The 27,681-nt window shown below is 37.0% G+C and overlaps 1 protein-coding gene across 1 annotated transcript; it reads left to right on the top strand.

Moving 5' to 3' along the window:
* The first annotated feature begins 94 nt into the window (after positions 1–94).
* Positions 95–27,510, top strand: CEP76 (centrosomal protein 76). The gene is made up of 12 exons (XM_028089377.2): positions 95–524; positions 1,593–1,748; positions 2,795–2,876; positions 3,503–3,727; positions 4,901–5,086; positions 6,863–6,960; positions 7,333–7,461; positions 12,164–12,352; positions 16,118–16,284; positions 17,192–17,525; positions 24,610–24,827; positions 25,447–27,510. Exons 1-12 carry the CDS (start codon positions 462–464, stop codon positions 25,583–25,585), a joined length of 1,986 nt encoding a protein of 661 aa, XP_027945178.1. The 5' UTR covers positions 95–461; the 3' UTR covers positions 25,586–27,510.
* The last annotated feature ends 171 nt before the right edge of the window (positions 27,511–27,681 follow it).

Here is a 27,681-nt window from a genome sequence, read left to right as displayed (position 1 = left end):
CCTAGCGACGGGGGCGGGGCGGGGCGGGGCTCGTCGTGCGGCTCGGCGTGGGGTCCTGAAGGGCCCGTCCAGCTATCTGCCGGTCCGCAGGGCGGAAAGGGCCCGCGACCGGGGAAAGATGAGGGCGGGCAGTTCCTGCGGAGACTCTGGCAGGGCAGGCCGATGGGGAGCGCTGAGCTTGCGGGATGGGGACCCCCAGGGGAGGGAGCGGCAGGCGGAGGTGGTCAGGCAGGGAGGGGGGCAGCCCGAGCCCTGGTAGTCCGCGCCGTTTGAAAGCAACAGTTGAGCGCCGCCGCTGCCTCGGCTCCCGCCCAGCACCGGCCCTGACGCGGCGTCGCGCCCTCCGGGAGCTGCGTGAGGCCAATCGGTCGCGCCGGCTCTGCTCAGCCGCGACTGGCTTTCCGGGGCTGGCCGGGGCGCGCCCGAAGTGGGGAGAAGCGCGGTGAGGCGCCGGCCCCAGCATGTCGCTGCCTCCGGAGAAAGCCTCGGAGCTGAAGCAGCTCATCCACCAGCAGCTGAGCAAGGTGAGGGCCGCGGGCGCCGGGCGACACGGGCCCCTCCGGCCGCCTTCGGTGCTGAGCGCCCAGCCTGGCGTCCCGAGGCCCAGTCGACGGCGGCGCCTGTGTGCCGGGGACGCGAGCGCAGGCTGTGGGGGCAGAGCGCGGGCTGGGCGGGCTCCGGGTCTGCAGCCGGGGCTGCTTTCTAGCCTCGGTGAAAGAGAACAATGCTGGCAAGTCCTAGTGAGAGTTTGAGGTGACAGAACGCGGCAGAGTGATAGCACGGCTGTGAAGATAAAGCGTTCATCCTGCCGTTACTGGGTATCAGATCCGGTACAAGTTGTGTTTGGAGCAGGTGTATATTCAGAGTTCAGGAATTAGAATTACGTTAGGGGTGAAACTTACTTATTTGAAGTTGAACCAAATCAGCAATTTTTAAAGAAGCCATGAAAGGGAAGTTAGTAAAAGTCTTGTAATGAAAGTGTGTGTGGTACCTCGGAGCGCAAGAAGAACATTGTTAAGGTGCTCAGCTGAATGCAGTAAGCTGAAGTAATAAAAGCTACCGTTTATTGTACACTTGTACGCCAGGCTTTGTGGTAAGTATTTAGCATCTTTTACCTAAGCCTCACAGTAATCTTGACAGGGCACTATTTTTTCCACATTCATAAAGGGTAAAAAAGTTGACTTAGGGTTACATCTAATAAGTTGAAGGCTGAAATTCGTACTCTGATCTCCTCCTCCAGGTCTGTGTTCTCTTGATTATACTACACTCTCTTTCAAAAGGTCTGTTTTTGTTGAGTGTTATTTGTGGGGAAATGGTAACAAAGGTAGTAGATAACCAGTAGAAATTATTTCTAGAATTTGTACTAAAAAAAGAAATTCATCCTAAAATTTTTTTCTTTTAAAAAAATCTTACCTTTATTCTCATTGAATTCTGGTAACAATTTTACGTTTACTATTAGCTTGAGAAGCCTTCCTGAATTTTGTCTATCCACGCTCCCATTTTTTCCTTTGGGTGTTTTAGAAGGAAATTAGTTAATTGGCAACGTTTGATGGCTTCATAAATGTAAATTGTAATGCGAGTTTTCTACATAGATGGATGTCCATGGCAGAATAAGAGAAATCCTTGCTGAGACAATACGGGAAGAATTGGCACCAGATCAACAACAGTTATCAACAGAAGATTTGATCAAAGCCCTTAGACGTCGGGGAATCATTGATGATGTGATGAAAGAACTTAATTTTGTTACTGTGAGTAATCTTTTAGGGAAAAAATTTTGAGAGTATGTTCCCATGCTTAATGCTGCTTATAGGGTTTGTATTTGGGGCCTCTTTTTAGTAAAAATCACTTTAAAACAAGACCATTTTTGTCTAGTAATATCCTTACTTCAAGTATAAGCTAATTCTGCCCTTTATTGTAGCAAGTAGGATAATGTATCAAAGAGATTGGAATTACATACTATATTTTTCTCTCTAAAATGACAGAATTTTCTGTTGTCATTCTCTAGTTCTGTAACTGTAAGTGTACCTATTTCAGTTAAATTAGTTCACCATAACCTAGTTTCTTTCCACTAGTGTTCTATAATTTTTTTAGATTAGGCATATTTTTTAAATAAACACATTCTTTTGGAAATCCATTCTCTATGATTAACAAATTACCAATTTGTTTAAGAAAATAATTGTGTAAGAACCTTCAAATCTCTTTATACAAATAGGTCAGTAGTGGGATGATAGCCTCAGTGCACAAATTAATAAGTAGGCCTCCTTTTGAAAATGAGGCAATAATGAGAAACTGTGACCTAATAATACCTGGGTAATATAATGTAAAAATTGGATGGACCGCATAATACACCAGGGAATAAGTATTTTAATACAGCCTCCTTTTTTGGTTTTTGAGGTTTATAAACCCATTTGTTTAAAAATTGACCCAGTAACAACTTCTGTGTGAATGTCATTCCCTTATTAAAATCAGTTCATGGTAGAATCATAAGTCAAATGTCATATTAGGTTTAGAAAAAGTTTAACCTTGTTTAAGGTATTAAGGATTTGTTTTTTTGCGTTCTGTGGACATTGAAGACAGTTAAATTCCTTATTAGACTTTAGGCGTGACCAGTTGCATCATCTTTTTTTGCAGGCTTTTCATTATTTTAATTGTACTGAGAAAATAAGAGTTTCTTTGAGGGGGGCTTTATGCTATCTACTTTTATTTACTTCTTAGTCCCATTGTTGACATTTCCTTGCTTAGCCATAATTTTTGCTTTCTAATTTGTTTTCATTTTTTTTTCCTGCCTTTCTAGGATAGTGTTGATCAAGAGCTACCTTCCTCTCCAAAACAACCTGTTTGTTTTACTGATAGACATTCAACGTTGTTAAAAAAAAGTATGTGTATTTCTTTTTAACATTGATTTTGTTTTGCACAGTATTACATATTGATGTGCTGTAATGTTTGGTACTTGATAGAAAACATTTTTTCTTTCTCAAACGAAATACTTACCATTTTTGTGATTAATCATCCAAAAAACTTAGATTCTGTTTTGCATGAAGTATGTATGTCAGAAGATTTTATGTATCACAGAGTGGAAGCAAAAACAGGATCACCTGTTTCTCATGTTTTAATAGTATATTTTACAAACTTTATACAGCCTTGCTTTTCTTAATGGTAATTACCTAACAAGTACACTTGCTGGGTTTATATTTGTCTGAGTTGGTTTGTGGAGGTGAAGGAGTGTTGGATAAGCAACCAAAAAGTAAAGGTTTCTTAAACCTTGGTTCTGACTCCTTTCTAACTGGGAAAAAGTAGCCAGTATATAAACTCAGATAAAGATAGCTTATTATGCATGTTTTCTTCCCTGGTTGTAAATGGTCCTGGTATAGAGTAAATTTGTTACTCTTTTTCTTTATTTAGTCTTTGGTTTTATTTCTGTTAAGTTATTATTTCCTATTGTCTTGATCACATTCCTTAAGTTATTTGGCAGTTTCCTCATATATATTGCTACACTTTACAGCTAATATTGATCCAACACGGAGGTATCTTTACCTTCAGGTTTTGGGTGGAAAAGCTTTTTTGGAACATCTACAAGAACCTGAGCCTTTACCGGGACAAGTTTGTTCAACTTTTACTTTATGTTTACATTTTCGAAACCAACGTTTTCGTTCTAAACCTGTTCCATGTGCCTGTGAACCAGATTTTCATGATGGCTTTTTACTTGAAGTACACAGAGAAAGCTTAGGTAAGGAGCAATGATAATTTGTCACTTAACTGAGTAAATCTTTGTTTGGTTTCATTGTAGAACAACCATAACAACTTTTACTGTAAGGAGAGATTTATAATGAATGAATCTTCCTACTTTGCTTTTATTTTCTCCACTGCTCTTTTTTATATAAATGACTTCCACCCACCTTCTTGCTTTATTTTCTGCTTATTAATTTTCCCTGAAGATTATTTTTTATTGTCTTGATGGTTGCCTCGTTAATAGTAAACTTTTAAATGCGTATGGTGGGGGGCTGGGTGGCACAGTTGATTAAGCATCTGACTCTTGATTTTGGCTCAAGTCGTGATCTAAGGGTTGTGGGATCGAGCCCTGCATCGGTCTCTGTGTTCAGCGCAAAGTCTGCCTGAGATTCTCTCTCCCTCTCCCCCTCCCACTTGCATGTGTGCATGCGCACTCAAATCAGTCAGTCAAACAGTAAATGCCTGTTAGGTGCATTATGCTATGGTAGGTAAGTGCTGCGGATATAGTAGAGAATGAGACATAATCCTCATTTATGAAAGATAGCTAGATTTACGATGTTAATGTAACTTTCAAAAATAAAAATTAGGATGGGCATCTGTAACTCTCATTTTTATAACTTTAAAATTATATACTTGATTCCCATAATTGTTTTACATTATTTCTATTAATGTATTTTGTATGTTAGTTCAATATAGAAATCTTTACATTTGTAAACTTAGCAAAGTTATAAAATTATACCTTCAGAATTTTAGATAGTTAATACATTACAGAAAATTTTTTTTGCCCCCAGTGAAAAATGTTGCCCTAATAGGGCTGTTTAAAAAAAAAAAAAAATTAATTAATTTGAGAGAGAGGGTAAGCGAGCACGAGGGGCGGGGAGGGGGAGGAGCAGACTCCCTGCTGAGCAGGGAGCCTGACATGGAGCTCAGTCCCAGGCCCCTGAGATCATGACCTGAGCCAAATGCAGATGCTTAACCAACAGAGCCACCCAGGTGCCCCAGGATTGTACTTTTTTTTATAAAGTAATCTGTTGCATGCTTTTTGAGGCATTACCAAATTATTTTATTTGGTTTTATATAAGTTTATTATTAGTATCCTTTGTAATAAAAGTATTCTTCTGTGTTGGCCTAACAGAATATGTAATGTGGTGCATTTCGTTTATGTTGCCAGGTGATGGAACTCGAATGGCTGATTCAACAACAATGTTATCAATAAGTGATCCAGTTCATATGGTGCTAATTAAAACAGACATATTTGGTGAGACTACTTTGGTAGCATCCTATTTTCTCGAATGGCGATCAGTTTTGGGCTCAGAAAATGGAATGACCAGTCTTACTGTGGAACTTATGGGTGTAGGTATGATGATTAATCACTGTTACCTTTTTATAGCCACAGCTTGTTTATAAATACATTTTATGTTTTCTGAATACCTTTGTAAACCAAGAAGGAAACGTGTAAAAAGAATTTCATTAGGGGGTGCCCGACTCTTGGTTTCCGCCCAGGTATTGATCTCAGGGTTGTGAGATCCAAGTTCCGCATCAGGCTCTGCGCTCAGCATGGAGTCTGCTTAAGACTCCCTCTCCCTTTCCCTCCCCGCCTGCACTTGTGTGCATTCTCCCCCCTGCCTAAAATAAATCTTTTTTAAAAATACTTTAAAAAAAGGATTTCATTAGAATTATAGTTGGACTGTAGTATTGTAGTCTTGGGAAATGTCATGAAGCATGTTATAAGTATAGAACTTCACAGTCAATCTGACCTTGTCTTAAGGAAAAAAATTTTTATGGGGCTTACTTGCTCTTTCTTTTTTTAAGATTTTATTTATTTGACAGAGAGAGTGTGCACAAGCAGGAGGAGCAGCAGAGGGAGAGGGAGAAGGAGGTCTCCACTGAGCAGGGACCCTGATGCAGGACTCGATCCAGATGCTTAACCGACTGAGCCACCTAGGCATCCCTTGCTTTCTTTCTTTTTTCAAATTTATTTGATTGTATATAAGACTGTAAAGAAAATTAAGATTCTTCACACACATGCATATGTAAAAACCCTCTATTCCAGCACACTCCAGTGTACAGTGCATCCCCATTAGTACCAGTGTCTTCCTGCAGCAAGAGTTCTTACAGGTTATGGAGTTGATATTCTTCCATCCTTTTACATGTGGGAATGTGGGACTCAAAGAGGTACTAACTTGCTCATTGACAATATCTGTGAATAGTACTCTTTGAGGACAGCGATGGTGCCTGTCTTATTCACCATTGTCTCCTTGGACTCTTGCATACTACCTGATGTGTAATACATATTTGCTAATAAAATAAGACCTACCAATATTTTATGCATAACATGTAAAGGAATTGCTTTGGTATTGAAACTAAGTTGCATAGTCTAACCTGGCCAGTGGACAGTATAGCTTTAGGACTTTAGATTCTGATAAGTCAGACCCGGAATGTGTTTTTCCTTAAATAGAAAGTAGGGGAAAAAGTTTTATGTGGGATATTTATTTTCAAAAGATACCCAATATTTGTCTTCAGGTACAGTCCTAACATGGTTATCATAGTAGTGACCAAGAAACAAGTATATTCTGATTCACCAGAGAAATAGTAAATAGTTCTGGTAACAAAAAAAAAAGTATATTTGTTTTCTGATTCTTTAAATCCAGGAATGGATTGCAAATTTGTACTCACATGTAATGTGAAAAATGGGAAGGGATTAAAAAAATATATATAGGAAGGGATAGATAGGAATTACTATATATGATAAAGTATAAATATTTTCTGAGAATGAGATGTTAACTGTTGCTTTACTTTGTTTTTGATGTAAATCTGGTTGGCATACATTTTTGTCTTCATTAAATTAAGAATACCAATTCCCGTATATCCAAACAGCCCCTTAAAATGTGATAAGCAAACTCAGAAAATAGGTAATCTCTTTATAATCAGATAAAGGTCTTCACGCAAAATAAAAACTAATATGATTTGGTTCGTTTTTAATATGAATATTAAAGATGATGTTGAATATTATCTGTATTTCATGTAAGAGGTAAAGCACAAAATTCTTTAATTATTTTGGTTAGACTTTGGCTGACTAAATATACATAGTTTGGAAACCTCTGAAGTTCTAAATATTTATTTAAATTTATAGGCACAGAATCAAAAGTTTCTGTGGGAATTTTAAATATAAAACTTGAGATGTACCCACCACTCAATCAAACATTATCTCAAGAAGTAGTGAACACACAGGTAAATAATTCTGAATTTCTCTTCTTTGTGTATTTGTTTTCATAGTGGTATATTTACCTGTTGATCCTAGAAAGTACTTTCTTTTTAGAAAATTATCACTTACTAGTTTTAAGCAAAAGAATGACAATATGATCTATTTAAAAATGTTTGTCTTGTGAGAAAAGATCACTAACCATTATATGGAGATGAGATTATGGGGTGGGGTATAGATACAGGGAAGTCAGTCAGGAGGCTCTTAGAGATAGATGGTAGAGATGATAGCTCATGTTAGGGTGGTGGTAGAGATGGAGAAAAGGATGCTGAATTGTTACATATTTTAGAGTATGTAAGGAGAAAAAACAAATTGAAGGAAATATTTTTTTAAATTTCAAGCTTGCTTTGGAACGTCAGAAAACTGCAGAGAAAGAGCGATTATTTCTTGTATATGCAAAGCAGTGGTGGAGAGAATATTTGCAAATTCGACCTTCACACAACTCACGGCTGGTTAAGATTTTTGCACAGGTTTGTAAATTGCATTAGAAAAGGTTCACACCTATATTTGAGATTTACTGTTGTATATGTAAATTTCAATTAAGATGAAATTTGTAAAATGTATTTATTCCAGACAAATGAAACTATTTGTAAAAATCGAGTATGATTTTATAGTACTCTTTCACTGAGTAGGTGACATAACACAGTCTTTGTTTTATTTTGCTTTTCATTTTCAATTATTCTTTTTAAATCCTTTTTGAATATATTTGATTTAAAATAGATGAAGACCCACTTTGTTTAATTTGGAGTGTGATATTTAGTACTAAATGATTAAATACTAAGATACTTTGCAGTTAATGTAAATTCAGCTTTCATGTACAAAAGTGGGGCTTTCATGTACAGAAGTGTGCATGTATGTTTAGGCATATACATTATTAGGCTATCTTCTTAAAGACATTATTACATGTAATAATTCCATATAGCCAAAATCTCTGAACCAGTGACCAGTAATATTTAACTGCAGCATTTCAGTTCTGTATCTCTGCTTCTATTTTCCTGTATCCTAAGCCTATTTTCTCTCATTAACATATAATCATATAATAAAATATATTAGATCATATATTTTGTAACTTCTGAGGAACCATTCGCATATTTTATATTTATCCAACCTTATGTAGATGTTTTTATGAGTTATAGTGTGGTGGTATTTTGACTAATATATCTCAGATCCTGTGCGTTTATCTACGTATCTACGTAGTAGGATGGGCTAAGAGTAGTTCAGTTTCTAGATGAGGAGCTTAAAAGTGGGAGAGCCTCATTGACTAGTGGTGGAAATGAGGGAAACAGCTTCTCACTTTCCAGGAGCATTGTCTCTGCGTTGTTTGCCTGGGCAGACAGGTAGCATTGATGTCAGGATGGGGCAAAGAGAAACCAGTCAAAATATAACTGGCTCCCTGCTGTCTATTTAGTCTGAGGTGAGGTTATGCATTGCCATGTGGAATCTGGGACCAGAGAAGAATGGGTGGGTGAGGAAGTGAATCAGAGAAATGGCAAATGAAAGAGGAGGAGAAAGAGGATGATGCAGTTATGCAAATCGGAACGGGGATATTTTTTAGGAAATACTACTTAAACAAGTTCCCATCTCTTAGAATTCATTGTAAGAAGATTTGAACCACATAAGGTCACTTTGTCTCATGGTAACCATATGAGATTGTCAGTTGGCTAGGCATTGCCACTTTTTATAAAAAAAAACAGTATAAAAGAGAAGAGTAAAATATTTTTCCTAATATCAAACAGCAACTTAGTCATGGAGACTCCATTAAGTTGCAGTTTCAACTAGTGCTTTTTTGGTTTGACTGGACCACCTCTGGATAAATAGAGTAAAAATGTTTATCTTACTTCAGTTCCCCAAAAGTGTCTTTTGCTGCTGTGTTCTATATTTGACTAGATATGAAGTTAAGGAACAATAACATTTATTTAAGGCAGTCAGTCTAATCACAAAAACTAATTTTAAACCAAAAAGTTATTATACATGGTCTGAAATGAATTTCCAGTGCTTCTAGGCACAAGAGAAAATAGTTTACAGCAGCACTATCTTCCTGCAGTGATGGAAATGTTCTCTGTGCTGTCCAGTATGATAATCATTGAACTATTGAGCATGCAAAATGTGGCAACACAGAACTGAATTTTGAATTTTATTTAATTTTATTTAAAAAGCAACGTAGGATTAGGGGCATTCTTAATGGACAGTGCAGGTTTAGAAGCTAAAGTACCGAAATTTTCAAGACATTTTGTTTATGGGGATATATTATAGATAATATGAGAAATATTGCTGTAATGAAACGTATAATGATATATCTTGTATTCTCAGATGTTACTATTGGTGATTGATTTAGGGCAAATGCATCCACTTTTTAGGTACTCATTCCTTTCCTCTCTGTTGGTGGAGTTATAAGAATAGGACTAAATGGCCCACTCAGGAACTCAGTTAATTACCTTTATCTTAACCAAACATCTGTAGAATCCTTGGAGTTGTTTTACTTAATAATCTATTGTACTTTTTCTTCCTCATTGTTTTGCTATAAACAAATTCACTTAATAATAGCTTTTAAATTTTCTAGTGTAAGAAATTTTAAAGTAAGTTATAGAAATTCATCTTTAAGGCCTTTTTTTTTTAAGATTTTATTTATTCATTTGAGACAGAGATACAGAGAGAGAGAGAGAGAGTGCATGAGCAGGGAGAGAGGCAGAAGGAGAGGGAGAAGCAGGCTCCTCGCTGAGCCAGGAGCCCGATGTGGGGCTTGATCCCAGGACCCTGGGATCATGACCTGAGCTGGAGGCAGACGCTTAAACATCTGAGCCACCCAGGCGCCCCCAAGGCCATTAAGTTTTAAGAAAATATTATAAATCACTTGAGGTTGGAGGCTATCCTTTTAATGTTCAGATTTTGATTTCAAGACAATATTCTCACACTATACTAGATCAATAATTAATACGGAGCTAATGTGGGGGTGCCTGGGTGGCTCAGTCGTTAAGCGTCTGCTGTTGACTCAGGTCATAATCCCAGGGTCCTGGGATCGAGCCCCCACATTGTGCTCCCTGCCCCACATTGGGCTCCCTGCTCCGCAGGAAGCCTGCTTCTCCCTCTTCCACTCCCCCTGCTTGTGTTCCCTCTCTCTCTGTGTCTCTGTCAAATAAATAAATAAATAAATACTGAGTTAATGTAAAAGAAATCCAAATAATAGTTTTCTACTTCCCTCCAAAATTAGAATCATGATTTTCTGTTTTTGAAATGAGTGCCTTGAAACACCCTTCACTTAAATTTCCTTCCTGTCTCTGTTCCTTAGTTTCCTTAATTGTCTTTGGTTCATCATTCTATTTGAGCTTTTTCCTAGCTGATCCTTTTGTTCTGTCTCTGTTTCTGACTCCCAAGATAGCACGGGGGAGATGGAGAGTAGGAGGCCACCATGGATGTGTGTGAGCCAGGGAGGTAACAGTGGGGTGGGAGAGGACGGAAAAAAGTCAGTGCCTTTTAGAGTTGAGAACCATAGTTATGAGTCAAATCATAATAATTCTTTGCTCTATGTAAGAAAATTCATGATCTTTCTCACGATAATTAAATATAAATAATAGGGTTTTTTTTTTCTTGCTAAGGTATGGGATTATAGTGGAGAGGTGATGTTTTTGTGGTATAGAAAGACATCAGTGGTTCTGATAATTGAAACAGTTATTTCTCTGAGTTAGGCCTTGTTTCCCAGGAGCCTTGCCATGATAGAGAGTGTTAAATTATCTTTGAATTTTGAATAGAAAGTAATCCTTTGACTTTGTCATCTCAGTAACCATGAATGTAAGGGAAATGTGGGCTTTGGTAGTATTAACTCAAAAAGCCCAGTGGTGGACAGTCATCAGAGACTTTTGTATGCCCTGTAGTTATTCAGCTCAAATGCTAGGACACATTCTATTTTGAAAATGTAAGATGTTTTCCTTAAATAATTTTTAAAAGTCTGCTTTCAGTTCAGTTGGTTAACAAATCCTTGTTTCCTGTGGATCTCCAAGTGTAATGGAAACAAACTAAAAATGAGCTCTGATAACTTGTTGGATCAGTAAATCAGACAAGTTATTCTGTTTGGATATACAGTATTAAGTTCTGTATGATAATACGAAAGAATACTTTGTCTTAGATCCCCTCTCCATCCCCCAAATACCTGCCTATTCTGTTTTCAGAGGAGTTCTTTTTTTCCCCTAATTTTATTGAGGAGTAATTAACAAATATAATTGTTTATATTTAAAGTGTACAACATAATTTGATGTACATATACTTTGTGGAATGACTACCAGGATTAAGATGATGAACACATCCATCACCCCACATAGTTACCTCTTTCTCATGTGGTGAGGATGCTTAAAGTCTACTCTCAGCAACTTTCAAGTTTACTGTATTAACTAGTCACCATGCTGTATGTTAGATCCTCAGAACTTACTCTTCTTATAACTGAAAATTTGTACCCTTTGACGTACATCTTCCCTATTCCTCCCTCTCCCCAACCCCTGGCAGCCACCATTCTATTTCCTATTTCTCTGAAATCAGCCTTTTTTTTTTTTTTTTTTTAATAACGATTTCACATGTAGTGACACCATACAGGATTTGTTTTTCTCTGTCTGGCTTATTTCACTTGGCTTAATACTCTTCAGATTCATCCGTGTTGTGACGAATGGCAGGATCTCCTGTTTTATAGCCGAATAATATTCTATTGTATATGTAATACCACATTTTCTTCACTCATTCATCCATTAAAGGACATTTTACTTGTTTCCATATCTTGACTATTGTGAGTAATGCTGCAGTGAGCATGGATGCGCATATATCTCTTTGAGATACTGATTTCAGTTGCTTCAGATCTATATCCAGGAGTGAGATTGCTGAATCATGGTAGTTCAAGTTCTTATTGTCACAAGTTTTGGAGACAGCTAAGGGTTTGAATCCCAGCTCTGTTGCATAATACCTGTAGCTTCAGTTTCTTCATTTATGAAATGAAAACAGTAAGAGATGTTAAGATTAAAAGATAAATTGTATGCGTAGCACTTAGCTACCTAGTGCTGGATGCAGGGTAAGCACTCAATAAGTGTTATCCAGAATTATCTTGTCCCACATTAATATATTCTAAGAAAAAGTTTTAAAATTGGGAATAATTAATCTATCCTTACAGTTGATGTTTTTACCCTCTTCCCCCAGGATGAAAATGGGATAAATAGACCAGTCTGTTCCTATATTAAACCACTTCGAGCTGGGAGGCTTCTGGATACTCCAAGGCAGGCAGCAAGATTTGTTAATGTCCTTGGTTATGAAAGAGCCCCTGTTATTGGAGGAGGAGGTAAACAGGAACAGTGGTGCACTCTGCTGGCCTTTCTCTGTAGAAACAAGGTATTCTACACATGTAATAGAATTAAAAAGTAGTACATCATAGTTATTGTGAATTGATTGCATTTGAAAACAGAAAAGTGGGTAAATTATCAATTTGAACTAGTCAGAATCTTTTGTTTTTAATACATAAAAAACTTAGCAACTTTATTTTCTTGTGTAGTTTCTTATTTAGCATAATATGATTTTTGTGAGGTGGAGACAAGTACTATTGTGTCAGAAATCAAGATATAGAGATAAATTAAACAGTGAATTAGAGACGGTGCTGGGACCAGGATCATGGTCTTTCTAGTACTATTCATGTTTTAAAATCTATTTAGATGATACATTTTTTTTAAAAGAGAAAATGGCAGTACAAGATGAATATGGAAGAAAATCTTGGATTGCATGATATTTTGTTTAGTTTCAAGTGTAAGTATATAAGAATTTGTGTACATTTCTGATGTTAATTCAATAAATGAATTTTATATATTGTGTGATATTTTTAATCTGTGTTCTAAAAATGATAATATGAAAACAAGACTATCTTCAGCATTTCAGTTCTGAAATAGAAAAAAATTAATTTATTTGTTTTGCAATAATTTTTGTCTGAGGTTGTATAAGTAGTATGAGTATTCATTCACAAGGCAAAGCTTATACTGAAGAGCCTGTTTAGCTTAGGGATTGATTTGTTAGGAAGATTTTATCTTAAAAACAATTGGTGGGGGGCACCTGGGTGGCTCAGTCAGTTAAGTGTCTGCCTTCGGCTCAGGTCATGATCCTGGGGTCCTGGGATTGAGCCCTGAGTCGAGCTCCCTCCTCAGTGGGGAGTCTGTTTCTCCCTCTGCCCCTCACCCTGCTCATGCTTTCTCTCTCTTGCATGGTCTCTCTCTCTCTCTCTCTCAAATAAATAAATAATCTTAAAGGAAAAAAAAAATTGAAGGGGTTCCTGGGTGGCTCAGTCAGTTACACATCTTACTCTTGATTTTGGCTCAGGTCATGATCTCACGATCATGGAGTTGAGCCCCAAGTCAGGCTCCACGCTCAGCATGGAGTCTACTTAAGATTCTCTTCTTTCTTCCTTCCACTCTGCTTCTCCCCACCTCCCGCACTCTCTCTCTCTCTTTTTTAATTTTTTTTTTTAAAGATTTTTTTTATTTGACAGAGACAGACACAGCGAGAGAGGGAACACAAGCAGGGGAAGTGGGAGAGGGAGAAGCAGGCTTCCCGCAGAGCAGGCAGCCTGTTGCGAGGCTCAGTCCCAAGATCCTGGGATCATGACCTGAGCCAAAGGCAGAAGCTTAACAACTGAGCCACCCAGGCGCCCCCACACTATTTCTTTCTTAAAAAAAACGAAAAGAGTTAAACATTATCAATAAATTATTTTGATTTATTCTCAAGTTGTGGTTCCCAAAAGTTGTGTGTTTGGATTTAAGCTTTTTTATTTCAAATATAGCAGGAATGGTACATACTTAGAGTCATTATGTAAATATTTCCTAAAACAAATAATCACCCCTTTGATTCATTTTGTTTACCTGAGTTTGTTTAAAGAGAAAGCACATCTTAAATTAGAATCTTGAAATTATTAATTTAAAAAAAATTTTTTTTAATTTATTCAGAGAGAAAGAGAGAGAGAGAGTACAAGTAGCGGGGAGAGTCAGTGGGAGAGGGAGAGGCATATTCCTCACTGAGCAGGGAGCCCAACACAGGGCTTGATCCCAGGATACTGGGATCATGACCTGAGCAGAAGGCAGCCCCTTAAACTGAGCCACCCAGGCACCCCAGAAGCTTGAAATTATTGAAAAAGTTATTCTTGCACAAACAAGAGCATTACAGCAGTAAGGGTGAAATTTCTCCCATAATTCTATTGCCAGTTTTTCATCTCTTTTTATGTTTTTGTGTTTCTCTGTGTATATATTATTTTTCCATGATTATAATTGAGATATAAATAAAGTTTTGTGTCCTGCTTTATAATTTAACATTGTGCTGTGGACATTTTCCCATGTAGTTGTTGCTACAGTTTTTATGATCTCCATCTTTTAATGTTTGTATAAAGTTTTCTTTAGTGGATTACAAAATCTTCTTAACTATTGCCATTGTAGGAACTGTTTCTTTTGGCTACAGTAGCTTGCTTCTAATTTTTTTATATCTTTGTGAGTGAGTATTTTCATTGAATATCTTTGGGAGTATTATTATTTTTTTTTGAAAATTTTTAGTATAAAATCTCAGTACAGAAATTACTGGGTCTAAAAGGTTGGATATATTTTTCAAAAGTCAAATTTGATGTTTTAAAATGTTATTGATTCTAGTATATTTAATCAAAAAACAGCAGTACAGAGCCACTAATACAAAATTTAAGGGGAAAGAAATCACCCCTCAGGCTAACACTGAACTTAAAATTTTGCTTTTGTATATTACCTGTAGTCCTGCACTTAAATACATATCTTCATGTAATTGTAGCCTGTTTTAATATTTTTATTTTTTTATAGATTATCAGATATTTTCTGTTTTTGTAGCTTTCATAATATTTTTAAGTTGTGAAAGTAATATAATATTGTCAAAGAAAATTTAGAAACTAGAAGGGAAAATGATATATAACCTTCCATAATTATAGCCATTGTTGACATTTTCTTCTTTCAGCCATTTTTCCTGGTATGTATTGCCTTAAAATGATCACGTACAGATACTGTAACTCATTGTTTTAAGTTTGAGTCTTTTCCCATGTATTTGCATTTCTTGATGTATCATTTGTCATCTTGTCTGTTCATGTCCTTTAGCTCTTATCTATTCATCTTTAAAATCTTGCTACTTTTCTATATTATATGAGTTTTTTATAAACTTTTGAATCCGAATGTCCCCTTTTATTTATTTATCTATTTATTTATTTATTTTTTAAAGAATTTCTTTATTTGAGAGAGAGAGAACAGCATGAGAGGGGATAGGGTCAGAGGGAGAAGCAGGCTCCCCGCTGAGCTGGGAGCCCAATGTGGGACTCGATCCCAGGACTCCAGGATCATGACCTGAGCCGAAGGCAGTCGCTCAACCAACTGAGTCACCCAGGCGCCCACTTTTATTTATTTATTTGACAGAGACACAGCGAGAGAGGGAACACAGCAGGGGGAGTGGGAGAGGGAGAAGCAGGCTTCCTGCTGAGCAGGGAGCTCGATGTGGGGCTCAATCCCAGGACCCTGGGATCATGACCTGAGCTGAAGGCAGACACTTAACGACTGAGCCATCCAGGTGCCCCTGAATGTCCCCTTTTAAAGTATATATGTTATGACTATCAGATTTGTGAGCACTGACTTTGTAAAATAATTTAGGTTCTTCTAAAATTAGTGTATTCTTACCCCTGTCCCCAGTTGTTTCAGCTTACCACTAGACTAATGATTAAAAGAAAAAATTAGGGGCATCTGGGTGGCTCAGTCACCTTTGGCTCAGGTCGTGATCTCAGAGTCCTGGGATCAAGCCCCATGTTGGGCTCCCTGCTGGGTAGGGAGTCTGCTCCCTCTCCCTTTCCTCTCTTTCTCTCTCTTGCTCCTTCCTAAGTAAATAAATAAAACCTTTAAAAAAAAAAAAATCTGGGGGTGCCTAGCTGGCTCAGTCGGTGAAGCATGTGACTCTCAGGGTTGTGAGTTTGAGTCCCATGTTGGGTTTAGAGATTACTTAAAAATAAAAAATAAAAAAACTTGAAAAAATGAAAAAATTAATACTGCTTTTTAATTATAATTTTTATTGGATATTTAATGAGGAAACTGAAAGAATGAATACTTAATTCATTTCATTTTCTAGGGTGACTGTGAAGATCATGCTAACCTTCTATGCAGCCTTCTTCTTGGATATGGATTAGAAGCCTTTGTCTGTGTTGGGACTAAGGCAAAAGGAGTACCTCACGCGTGGGTTATGACCTGTGGAACTGATGGGACTATCACTTTTTGGGAGAGTTTAACAGGACACAGGTTTGTCAACTATGTTATAAGGATATTAAAATGAAGATGTAAATGTTTGAAATTATAGGTTCTTTGTTTATATTGATGGTATTCAAAGGCACATCCTGATAATTTTCATTATTAGAGCCTTTTTGATAACTATGTAAAACATTACTTCAATTAAAATACTAAATTTGAAGAAAATTTGTACATCTAAAATATTCTTTACCAACATAATATTGGTAAAAAATAAATGATTTCTTTTTAATTTTGTGTAATTGGCATATGCTTTTTCTGATGTTTTTCCTCAAGCCTAAAAGTAAGTTCAGGGTGTAAATCATGATTTCTTTTGAAAATTTGATGTCACTAACTCCACATTGGTAAATTCACTGTATACTTTTCTTAGTTCTTTTGACTGCCATCAGATTTTGAAAGAGTTGCGTGCTCCTCCTTCTTTCCTGGGACCATCTCTTTCCTTAGCTTCTCCCATAGCTCTGTCTTTCAGTTTTCATTATTCCTGTCTGGCTGTTCTCACTTCTCCTTCATTTTATCTGTAAATGTTGGAGTTCCTAAAGGTGCAGCCCTGGGCCATCTTCTCAGTTTTCTAAATTTCCCCCTGGTTGATAATTGTTTTAATTAGTTGTACCTATTTAGTTGTAGCTAAGTTATTTTAATTGTGTTATTTGAGATGAACAGTTTTGATCTTAATGATTATACATAGAATATATTTTCATGTTGAATAAAGTTGATTTTTATATCATAATATGTGCCATACAATTACTGTAGAGTAATCAAATTGTAGAAATATAAGAAGAAAAAACAAGTATTAAACTCTAGTCCTAGGAAATAGTTATAGCCTTAAGTATCTTTATCAGTAGGTGTTGCCTTCTTAATTTTTAAGTTTTTATTATATAAAATGATGATTTACTTTTTTTAGGTACATCCACAAACCTGCCAATCCTGATGAATCTCCAGTTGCTGAACAGCCCAAACCATTGTACCCATATCGAACAATTGGTTGTGTTTTCAATCATCAGATGTTCCTGGGAAATTGTCAGCCCTCTGACTCAGTAGAAATCTGTGTATTTGATTTGAATGATGAATCCAAATGGAAGCCCATGAGTGAAGAAGCAATCAAATCTGTGTGTGCTCCGGGAGCTACAACATCCCTTCCTCCCTTTCCCCCTCTGTGTGCATCCACAATTGATGCTTCAGTAACAAGTAATGAAATAGAAATGCAGCTAAGGCTGCTAGTGTCAGAACACAGGAAGGTAATTAACACTGAAATTTGTAGTTTCACGCATTTTTTTAATTTGTTTATATATTTAACGATTTGGGGAGGAGGGCAGGTGGGATAGTGCCAGTCACTGTTCTAGCCCTGAAGAAAGCAGATTTAGTTCCTGCCCTTAAGAAGCTTGAAGTTTTGAAAGTCATGAGAGTTAGCTTCTAAGACTCAAAAATTTCCAAATTCATTAATACTTTTAGAATTTATTACTTTCTTCTAGAAATGAAGAATGTTAACTAGTTCAGACTTTTGCTGAATACCACTAATTTGGATTTCTTTTTTTTTTTTTAAAGATTTTATTTATTTATTTGAGAGAGAGAATGAGATAGAGAGCAAGAGCATGAGATGGGGGAGGGTCAGAGGGAGAAGCAGACTCCCCGCTGAGCAGGGAGCCTGATGCGGGACTCGATCCCGGGACTCCAGGATCATGACCCGAGCCGAAGGCAGTCGCTTAACCAACTGAGCCACCCAGGTGCCCTCTTTTTTTTTTTTTTTTTTTAAGATTTTATTTATTTATTTGACAGAGAGCGAGAGAGAGAACAAAAGCAGGGGGAGTTGGGAGAGGGAGAAGCAGGCTTCCTGCCGAGCAGGGAGCCCAATGTGGGGCTCTATCCCAGGACCCTGCGATCATGACCTGAGCTGAAGGCAGGCGCTTAACGACTGAGCCACCCAGGTGCCCCTGGATTTCTTTTTTTGTGAAGTACTTATTCATATTATTCCCATTGAAAATATTGAGTTATATTTTTTCATATTCATTTTTTTCCAGGTTGGTTTTGTTTATTTCTTCCTATCACACTAATTTAGCTGGATGTAAAATTATATCCTCATTTTAGCTTTAATTTGCATTTCCCTGATTACTAATGAGATCAAACCTCTTATTAGCCATTTAGATTCTTTTGTACATTAAGAAGACATAAAAAACAGGGTGCCTGGGTGGCTCAGTCATTAAGCGTCTACCTTCGGCTCAGATCATGATCCCAGGGTCCTGGGATCGAGCCCCATGTCGGGTCCCTGCTTGGCGGGAAGCCTGCTTCTCCTTCTCCCACTCCGCCTGCTTGTGTTCCCTCTCTCTGTGTCTCTCTTTGTCAAATAAATAAATCTTAAAAAAAAAAAACATAAAAAACATAAAAAGATTAGTATATTTTAAGAATTTTTGTTCATGAAGAGAAACCAGTCAGGAGTGAAAAGAGCACAGTTGGAGTGGGAAAAGTTATATGCAACACATACAACCGTCAAAGACTAGAATCCTAGGAGACTTATTTCTTTTTTTTTAATAGTTTTTTATTGTTATGTTAATCATCATACATTACATCATTAGTTTTTGATGTAGTGTTCCATGATTCATTCTTTGTGCATAACACCCAGTGCTCCATGCAGAATGTGCCCTCTTTAATACCCGTCACCAGGCTAACCCATCCCCCCAACGCCCTCCCCTCTAGAACCCTCAGTTTGTTTTTCAGAGTCCATCGTCTCTCATGGTTCGTCTCCCCCTCCGACTTACTCCCCTTCATTCTTCCCCTCCTGCTATCTTTTTTTTCTTAACATATGTTGCATTATTTGTTTCAGAAGTACAGATCCGTGATTCATCAGTCTTGTACAATTCACAGCGCTCAGCATAGCACATACCCTCCCCAATGTCTATCACCCAGCCACCCAATCCCTCCCACCCCCCACCACCCCAGCAACACTCAGTTTATTTCCTGAGATTAAGAATTCCTCATATCAGTGAGGTCATATGATACATGTCTTTCTCTGATTGACTTATTTCACTCAGCATAACACCCTCCAGTTCCATCCACGTCGTTGCAAATGGCAAGATCTCATTTCTTTTGATGGCTGCATAATATTCCATTGTGTATATATACCACATCTTCTTTATCCATTCATCTGTCGATGGACATCTTGGCTCTTTCCACAGTTTGGCTATTGTGCACATTGCTGCTATAAACATTGGGGTGCATGTACCCCTTCAGATCCCTACTTTTGTATCTTTGTGGTAAATACCCAGTAGTGCAATTGCTGGGTCATAGGGTAGCTCTATTTTCAACTGTTTGAGGAACCTCCATACTGTTTTCCAGAGTGGCTGCACCAGCTTGCATTCCCACCAACAGTGTAGGAGGGTTCCCCTCTCTCCGCATCCCCGCCAACATCTGTCGTTTCCTGACTTCTTAATTTTAGCCATTCTGACTGGTGTAAGGTGGTATCTCATTGAGGTTTTGATTTGGATTTCCCTGATGCCGAGCGATGTTGAGCACTTTTTCATGTGTCTGTTGGCCATTTGGATGTCTTCTTTGGAAAAATGTCTGTTCATGTCTTCTGCCCATTTCTTGATTGGATTATTTGTTCTTTGGGTGTTGAGCTTGATAAGTTCTTTATAGATTTTGGATACTAGCCCTTTATCTGATATGTCATTTGCAAATATTTTCTCCCATTCTGTCAGTTGTATTTTGGTTTTGTGGACTGTTTCTTTTGCTGTGCAAAAGCTTTTTATCTTGATGAAATCCCAATAGTTCATTTTTGCCCTTGCTTCCGTTGCCTTTGGCGATGTTTCTAGGAAGAAGTTGTTGCGGCTGAGGTCGAAGAGATTGCTGCCTGTGTTCTCCTTTAGGATTTTGATGGACTCCTGTCTCACGTTTAGGTCTTTCAACCATTTGGAGTCTATTTTTGTGTGTGGTGTAAGGAAATGGTCCAGTTTCATTCTTCTGCATGTGGCTGTCCAATTTTCCCAACACCATTGGTTGAAGAGACTGTCTTTTTTCCATTGGACATTCTTTCCTGCTTTGTCAAAGATGAGTTGACCATAGAGTTGAGGGTCCATTTCTGGGCTCTCTATTCTGTTCCACTGATCTATGTGTCTGTATTTGTGCCAGTACCATACTGTCTTGATGATGACAGCTTTGTAATAGAGCTGGAAGTCTGGAATTGTGATGCCGCCAGCTTTGTTTTTCTTTTTCAATATTCCTCTGGCTATTCGGAGTCTCTTCTGGTTCCATACAAATTTTAGGATTATTTGTTCCATTTCTTTGAAAAAGGTGGATGGTATTTTGATGGGGATTGCATTGAATGTGTAGATTGCTTTAGGTAGCATTGACATCTTCACAATGTTTGTTCTTCCAATCCATAAGCATGGAACGTTTTTCCATTTCTTTGTGTCTTCTTCAATTTCTTTCATGGGTATTTTTTAGTTTTCTGAGTACAGATCCTTTGCCTCTTTGGTTAAATTTATTCCTAGGTATCTTATGGTTTTGGGTGCCATTGTAAATGGGATCGACTCCTTGATTTGTCTCTCTTCTGTCTTGTTGGTGTATAGGAATGCTACTGATTTCTGTGCATTGGTTTTATATCCTGCTACTTTACTGAATTCCTGTATGAGTTCTAGCAGTTTTGGGGTGGAGGCTTTTGGGTTTTCCACATACAGTATCATATCATTTGCAAAGAGTGAGAGTTTGACTTCCTCTTTGCCGATTTGGATGCCTTTGATTTCTTTTTGTTGTCTGATTGCTGTGGCTAGGACTTCTAATACTATGTTGAATAGCAATGGTGAGAGTGGACATCCCTGCCGCGTTCCTGACGTTAGGGGAAAAGCTCTCAGCTTTTCCGCATTGAGAATGATATTCGCTGTAGGTTTTTCATAGATGGCTTTTATGATATTGAGGTATGTACCCTCTATCCCTATACTCTGAAGAGTTTTGATCAAGAAAGGATGCTGTACTTTGTCAAATGCTTTTTCTGCATCTATTGAGAGGATCATATGGTTCTTGTTCTTTCTTTTGTTAATGTATCACGTTGATTGATTTGCGGATGTTGAACCAGCCTTGCAGCCCAGGGATAAATCCCACTTGGTCGTGGTGAATAATCCTTTTAATGTACTGTTGGATCCTATTGGCTAGTATTTTGGTGAGAATTTTTGCATCCATGTTCATCAAGGATATTGGTCTGTAATTCTCCTTTTTGATGGGGTCTTTGTCTGGTTTTGGGATCAAGGTAATGGTGGCCTCATAAAATGAGTTCGGAAGTTTTCCTTCCATTTCTATTTTTTGGAGCAGTTTCAAGAGAATAGGTATTAATTCTTCTTGAAATGTTTGGTAGAATTCCCCAGAGAAGCCATCTGGCCCTGGGCTTTTGTTTGTTGGGAGATTTTTGAGGACTGCTTCACTTTCCTTAGTGGTTATAGGTCTGTTCAGGTTTTCTATTTCTTCCTGGTTCAGTTTTGGTAGTTGATACATCTCCAGGAATGCACCCATTTCTTCCAGGTTATCTAATTTGCTGGCATAGAGTTGCTCATAATATGTTCTTATAGTTGTTTGTATTTCTTTGGTGTTGGTTGTGATCTCTCCTCTTTCATTCATGATTTTGTTGATTTGGGTCATTTCTCTTTTCTTTTTGATAAGTCTGGCCAGGGGGTTATCAATCTTCTTAATTCTTTCAAATAACCAGCTCCTAGTTTCATTGATCTGTTCTACTGTTCTTTTGGTTTCTGTTTCATTGATTTCTGCTCTGATCTTTATTATTTCTCTTCTCCTGCTGGTTTAGGCTTTCTTTGCTGTTCTTTCTCCAGCTCCTTTAGGTGTAGGGTTAGGTTGTGTATTTGAGACCTTTCTTGTTTCTTGAGAAAGGCTTGTATTGCTCTATACTTTCCTCTCAGGACTGCCTTTGCTGTATCCCAAAGATTTTGAACAGTTGTGTTTTCATTTTCATTGGTTTCCATGAATTTTTTTAATTCTTCTTTAATTTCTTGGTTGACCCATTCATTCTTTAGTAGGATGCTCTTTAGCCTCCATGTATTTGAGTTCTTTCCGACTTTCCTCTTGTGATTGAGTTCTAGTTTCAAAGCATTGTGGTCTGAAAAGATGCAGGGAATGATCCCCGTCTTTTGGTACCAGTTGAGACCTGATTTGTGACCTAGGATGTGATCAATTCTGGAGAATGTTCCATGGGCACTAGAGAAGAATGTGTATTCTGTTGCTTTGGGAATGGAATGTTCTGAATATGTCTGTAAAGTCCATTTGGTCCAGTGTTTCATTTAAAGTATTTCCTTGTTGATCTTTTGCTTAGATGATCTGTCCATTTCAGTTAGGGGGGTGTTAAAGTCCCACACTATTATTGTATTGTTGTCAATGTGTTTCTTTGCTTTAGTTATTAATTGCCTTATATAATTGGCTGCTTCCACGTTAGGGGCATAGATATTTACAATTGTTAGATCTTCTTGTTGGATAGACCCTTTAAGTAGGATATAGTGTCCTTCTTCATCTCTTATTACAGTCTTTGTTTTAAAATTTAATTTGTCTGATATAAGGATTGCTACCCCAGCTTTCTTTTGGTGTCCATTAGCATGGTAAATGGTTTTCCACCCCCTCACTTTCAATCTGGGGGTGTCTTTGGGTCTAAAACGAGTCTCTTGCAGACAGCATATGGATGGGTCTTGTTTTTTAATCCAATCTGATAGCCGGTGCCTTTTGATTGGGGCATTTAGCCCATTTACATTCAGGGTAACTATTGAAAGGTATGAATTTGGTGCCATTGTATTGCCTGTAAGGTGACTGTTACTGTATATTGTCTGTGTTCCTTTCTGATCTGTGCTGCTTTTAGGCTCTCTTTTTGCTTAGAGGACCTCTTTCAATATTTCTTGTAGGGCTGGTTTTGTGTTTGCAAATTCCTTTAGTTTTTGTTTGTCCTGGAAGGTTTTTATCTCTCCTTCTATTTTCAATGATAGCCTAGCTGGATATAGTATTCTTGGCTGCCTATTTTTCTTGTTTAGTGCTCTGAAGATATCATGCCAGTCCTTTCTGGCCTGCCAGGTCTCTGTGGATAGGTCTTTTGCCAATCGAGACTTATTTCTAATTCACCTTTTCGAATTCCCTAATAGACTCCCCACCTTCAGTGAACCCTGTTTTCCATGTTCCTTGAGGCCATCAAAGGCAAACTGATTTATCAGATATGTTTTCCGGGCTCCCAGTTACTATTAGTTTTGGTTCTAAAATCTGCTGTACTCACATGCCAACTCATCAAAGCATTTAAAAGTATATTTTGGAAAATATTTAATCTGGCATTTGTAGTTTGGTCTTAATTAGCAATAGGTTGTTTAAGGACCTAGTTCACTACACTGCTGGGAATGAAAGCCCCTCATTACTGCCCCTTTCCTTCCATCACTTATACTGCCTTTTAATTTTCTTAGGTCTTGTTTACAAACAAGACCAGTATTTTATTATAAGAATTTATATAGAAGAAAACTGAGCTAGATACTAGTGTTAATCACTAAGTTAGTGGTGCCTGTAAACCAGCCAGTGAGATTTACTTTTTGCCAGGGTAAAAAGATAGATGATCATAGACCTTTGGGGTTACTTGGAACCACTTAAAACCTTGAACACAAAATCAGAAAATGGTAGAGATCTATTATGATAATCAAAATATTTAGTATTTTGAGAAGTTTTTTATGTTTGTAACAATGTTTTTTTAAAATGTGTCTAGATATCTATAGTTCATTTGATGTTCTAAATGAAATCATAATTGCCTTCAGCATTCCATTAGAAACGTTTTAAGCTCCCTAAAGGCCTATAGAATGTCTTTTTCACCTTTTTATCTCTCTACAGTTTAAAAGTTAATGTTTTTTATAAATATTTGAGTTTAATTATACATGCAATTCATTTGTTGATTTTTCTCCCCTACTATAGTTGAATTTCTGTTGGAGCAATCACATTAAGCAGATTCAATCTTACTAAACTCTTTAAAGTTAAATAAAATATGATTTCAAATTTCAGAGGCACTGTATTTTCCATAGTAGGACTCTTCCATGTAGTCTTTTCTAGTGGATATTAAGGAAGTATAGATTTTGGAGACTTCCTAACATCATTGTATTCAAAGTTTATTGGATTTTTTTCTCTAAGAAGTAAAACCAGATACCTGTAGTTCCTTTATTTATATGTGTCCTTATAATAATTAATAGAAAATTTAAAAAGTTATGACAGGTTTTTAAAAATCTTTTGGCATACATTAAAATAGCGAACACTTAAAATTGGCTTTTAAAACATTAGTGTATTTCACCTTTCCTTTTTATCTTTTGATTGCTGTAGGATCTTGGTCTCACTACTGTTTGGGAAGACCAGCTTTCCTATCTCTTATCACCAGCTTTGGCTTCTTATGAATTTGAACGTACAACGAGTATATCTGCAGGCAATGAAGAATTTCAAGATGCCATAAGGAGGGCTGTACCTGATGGTCACACATTTAAAGGGTTCCCAATACATTTTGTATATAGAAATGCAAGGCGTGCATTTGCCACATGTCTTCGGTAAGGTGGAATTTATGAATTCGTAAATGTTGTTATTGGCTTAGGAATTTAAAGATATTTATTTATTTATTTATTTATTTGAGAGAGAGCAAGCTCAAGGTGGGGGCAGAGTGGGGACAAGCAAGCTCTGCACTGAGCATGGAGCCCGATGCGGGGCTGGATCTCACGACTCTGAGATCATGACCTGAGCTGAAATCAGGAGTCAGACATACAACCTACTGAGCCACCCAGGCGGCCCTATTAACCTAGGAATTTTAGCAGTCTGTTAGTCTGGTTATTTAGGAATGACTTTAGAATCACATGGGGAACTTTTGTAATGATTTATTATTTTCCTTGCCACAGATTATGATTCATTAGGTCTGAAATGTAGCTCTAGGTAGTTGGGATAATTTTCCCATTGATTTTGGTGCACTCTCAGTTGAGGATTTCTGATCTTGTCCAGTGTAATTTTTTAAATTTGTAGACTGAAGAAATATTCTATAATTTGAATAAGTTAAGCAAAATCACAGGGCTATTGGTAGCAGAGACAGGATTTTTAAAAATTATTTTAAATACTGACTTACTTAGAAATAAAACCTAAGTTCACTTCTTAATTGAATAAATTTTCTTTCTTCTATAGGTCTCCTTTCTGTGAAGAAATAATCTGTTGCCGTGGAGACCAGGTGCGACTGGCAGTTCGTGTCCGAGTGTTTACTTACCCTGAATCTGCATGTGCTGTTTGGATCATGTTTGCTTGTAAATATCGCTCGGTATTATAGGACTAACATTTCTATAAGAATATACCTGTTTTATTGGAATTTTACACATTGTACATTCTAGCTGTATAGAGGTTATTATTTTAAAAATCATTCTGGCTTGGATGTCATATTTCACTTTTGTATATACCTGACTGATAATGTTTAAGAAAATCATGTGTGTATTTAAAAATTAAGGATAAAAAACTTGTATAAATCTGAGTGGAATTTAGTATAAATTAAATGTGTATTTTATTTTAATAAATGCTACTTTGTTTACAGGTATTCAGTAGTTTAAATATAAATATAAAATTTACTCAGTTTTCCTTACATTAACAGGTAATCAGAGATATTTATTTAAGGGTTTGAGCCATAGTAAAATCAATATGATCATTATTTTTCATAGATTAATGGGGTTATTTTATATAAATTAGGAAAAATTAACCTCACAACAGATTTATTAAATAGGTGAAAATACATTTTGATGAATTATCACTTTTGAGGTTTACCCATGGCCATAGGGATATTTGTGACTTTCCAGGGATTTATGGGAAGACTTTGATGCAAGAGTAGGAAAAACTAATAGCAGAAAAGCATAAATATTAATAACAAAACAAACCTCACATAAAAGTACATAAATAATTTATAAGTATGTTAGATCCATTATAGAATGAGTATTTTTATTTTTAAAATTTTTAAATATTTATTTGAGAGAATGAGCAAGAGCGCACATAAGCAGGGGGAGCAGCAGAGGGAGAGGGAGAAGCAGGCAACCCACTGAGCAGGGAGCCTGATGTGGGACTCGATTCCAGGACCCTGGGATCATGACCCAGCCTGAGGGTAGACGCTTAACTGACTGAAGCACCCAGGTGCCCCAAAAATGAGTATTTTAGAAAAAATTCATCATACCCTTCTGTATGACACTTCGATAAACTGATTTCTGTAATTATTATTGGCAATTTGTTGCTGATTTTCTGTAGTCAGAGGATTCATTACTAGCCTCTTCATGGATTCCATCTTATAAACCACATTTGTTTGTCTTGAAACCACATTTGTTTTTCTTCCTTTTTTTTTTTCCATTGTGATAAAAACATCAGTGTATATGTGACTACTCTAAATTGGAGAATCATTATGTTAGGACACTGAAAAATGAGCATATGTGAGGGACTCCATGCTGATATTTGCTTTAAAATTGAGCAAGTTTTAAAAGTTAGTTTTAAAAGTGAACAACAGTGAACATTAAAAAAGCTATAGCAGTTTGACTTTTTATAAGAAGCTATATGACATAATTGATAGATTTGACTGTCCATTCAGCATCTCTGTGCACAGGTTGCTTCATCCATTGGTCTTAAAGCAACTGTGGGGCACCTGGGTGGCTCAGTTGGTTAAGTGTCCCAGTCCTGATCTCAGCTCAGGTCTTGATCTCAGGGTTGTGAGTTCGAGCCCATGTTGGGCTCCATGCTGGGCGTGATCGGCTATGCAAGTTAATCTTTTCATCACTTCATTGCAAATGATTTAATGTTTTTAAAATTAAAAACCATAGAGATACCCTAAAATTTACCTTTTGCTTATTTTTGTATATGATAAATATTTATGATTTAACTCGTTTAAAACTGAATATATCCCTCTTATTTTTCATTGAAAACAGTAATCAGATGTTTCCTTTGAGACTGACATGACTTTAGAGAATTAGCAAAATAAGAATTAGACTTTTTTCCTTTGTTACCAGAATTACTCATAAAGCTATCAATAGGGAAAATTGCTTACAGTTTTCAACTTTTGGAACAAACCATTTATGGGGCACATACTAAGAGGCAGACTATTTTAAGATCAAGGTTATGTTATCATTGAGGCTGGGCTTCCTGCCTTATTGTACCAGAGTAACACATGTATTCATAATGCATCTTTGGTATAAATTCTAAAATAAATTTCCTTTATATGCACTTTAATAGAGTCTGACATGAATAATTTTCTGTAAAGGTGGTTTATTTCAAAAGATTCAGTACATTTATCATTAGAATTCTCTCATTACCAATAATTTTTCTTATTAAAAATTAAATTTATCTTGTCTATTTAGCTGTCATAAAAGTTGTTTTCCTATTAAAAATGTAAAATTTTTT

The sequence above is a fragment of the Eumetopias jubatus genome, unplaced genomic scaffold (genome assembly GCF_037043125.1).
Source record: "Eumetopias jubatus isolate StellerSeaLion01/CBP00866 unplaced genomic scaffold, mEumJub1_p1.0 scaffold_16, whole genome shotgun sequence".
NCBI classification, from domain to species: domain Eukaryota; kingdom Metazoa; phylum Chordata; class Mammalia; order Carnivora; family Otariidae; genus Eumetopias; species Eumetopias jubatus.
The sequence above is the reverse complement of the archived record's forward strand: the minus strand, read 5'-3'. Positions and strand labels throughout refer to the sequence as shown.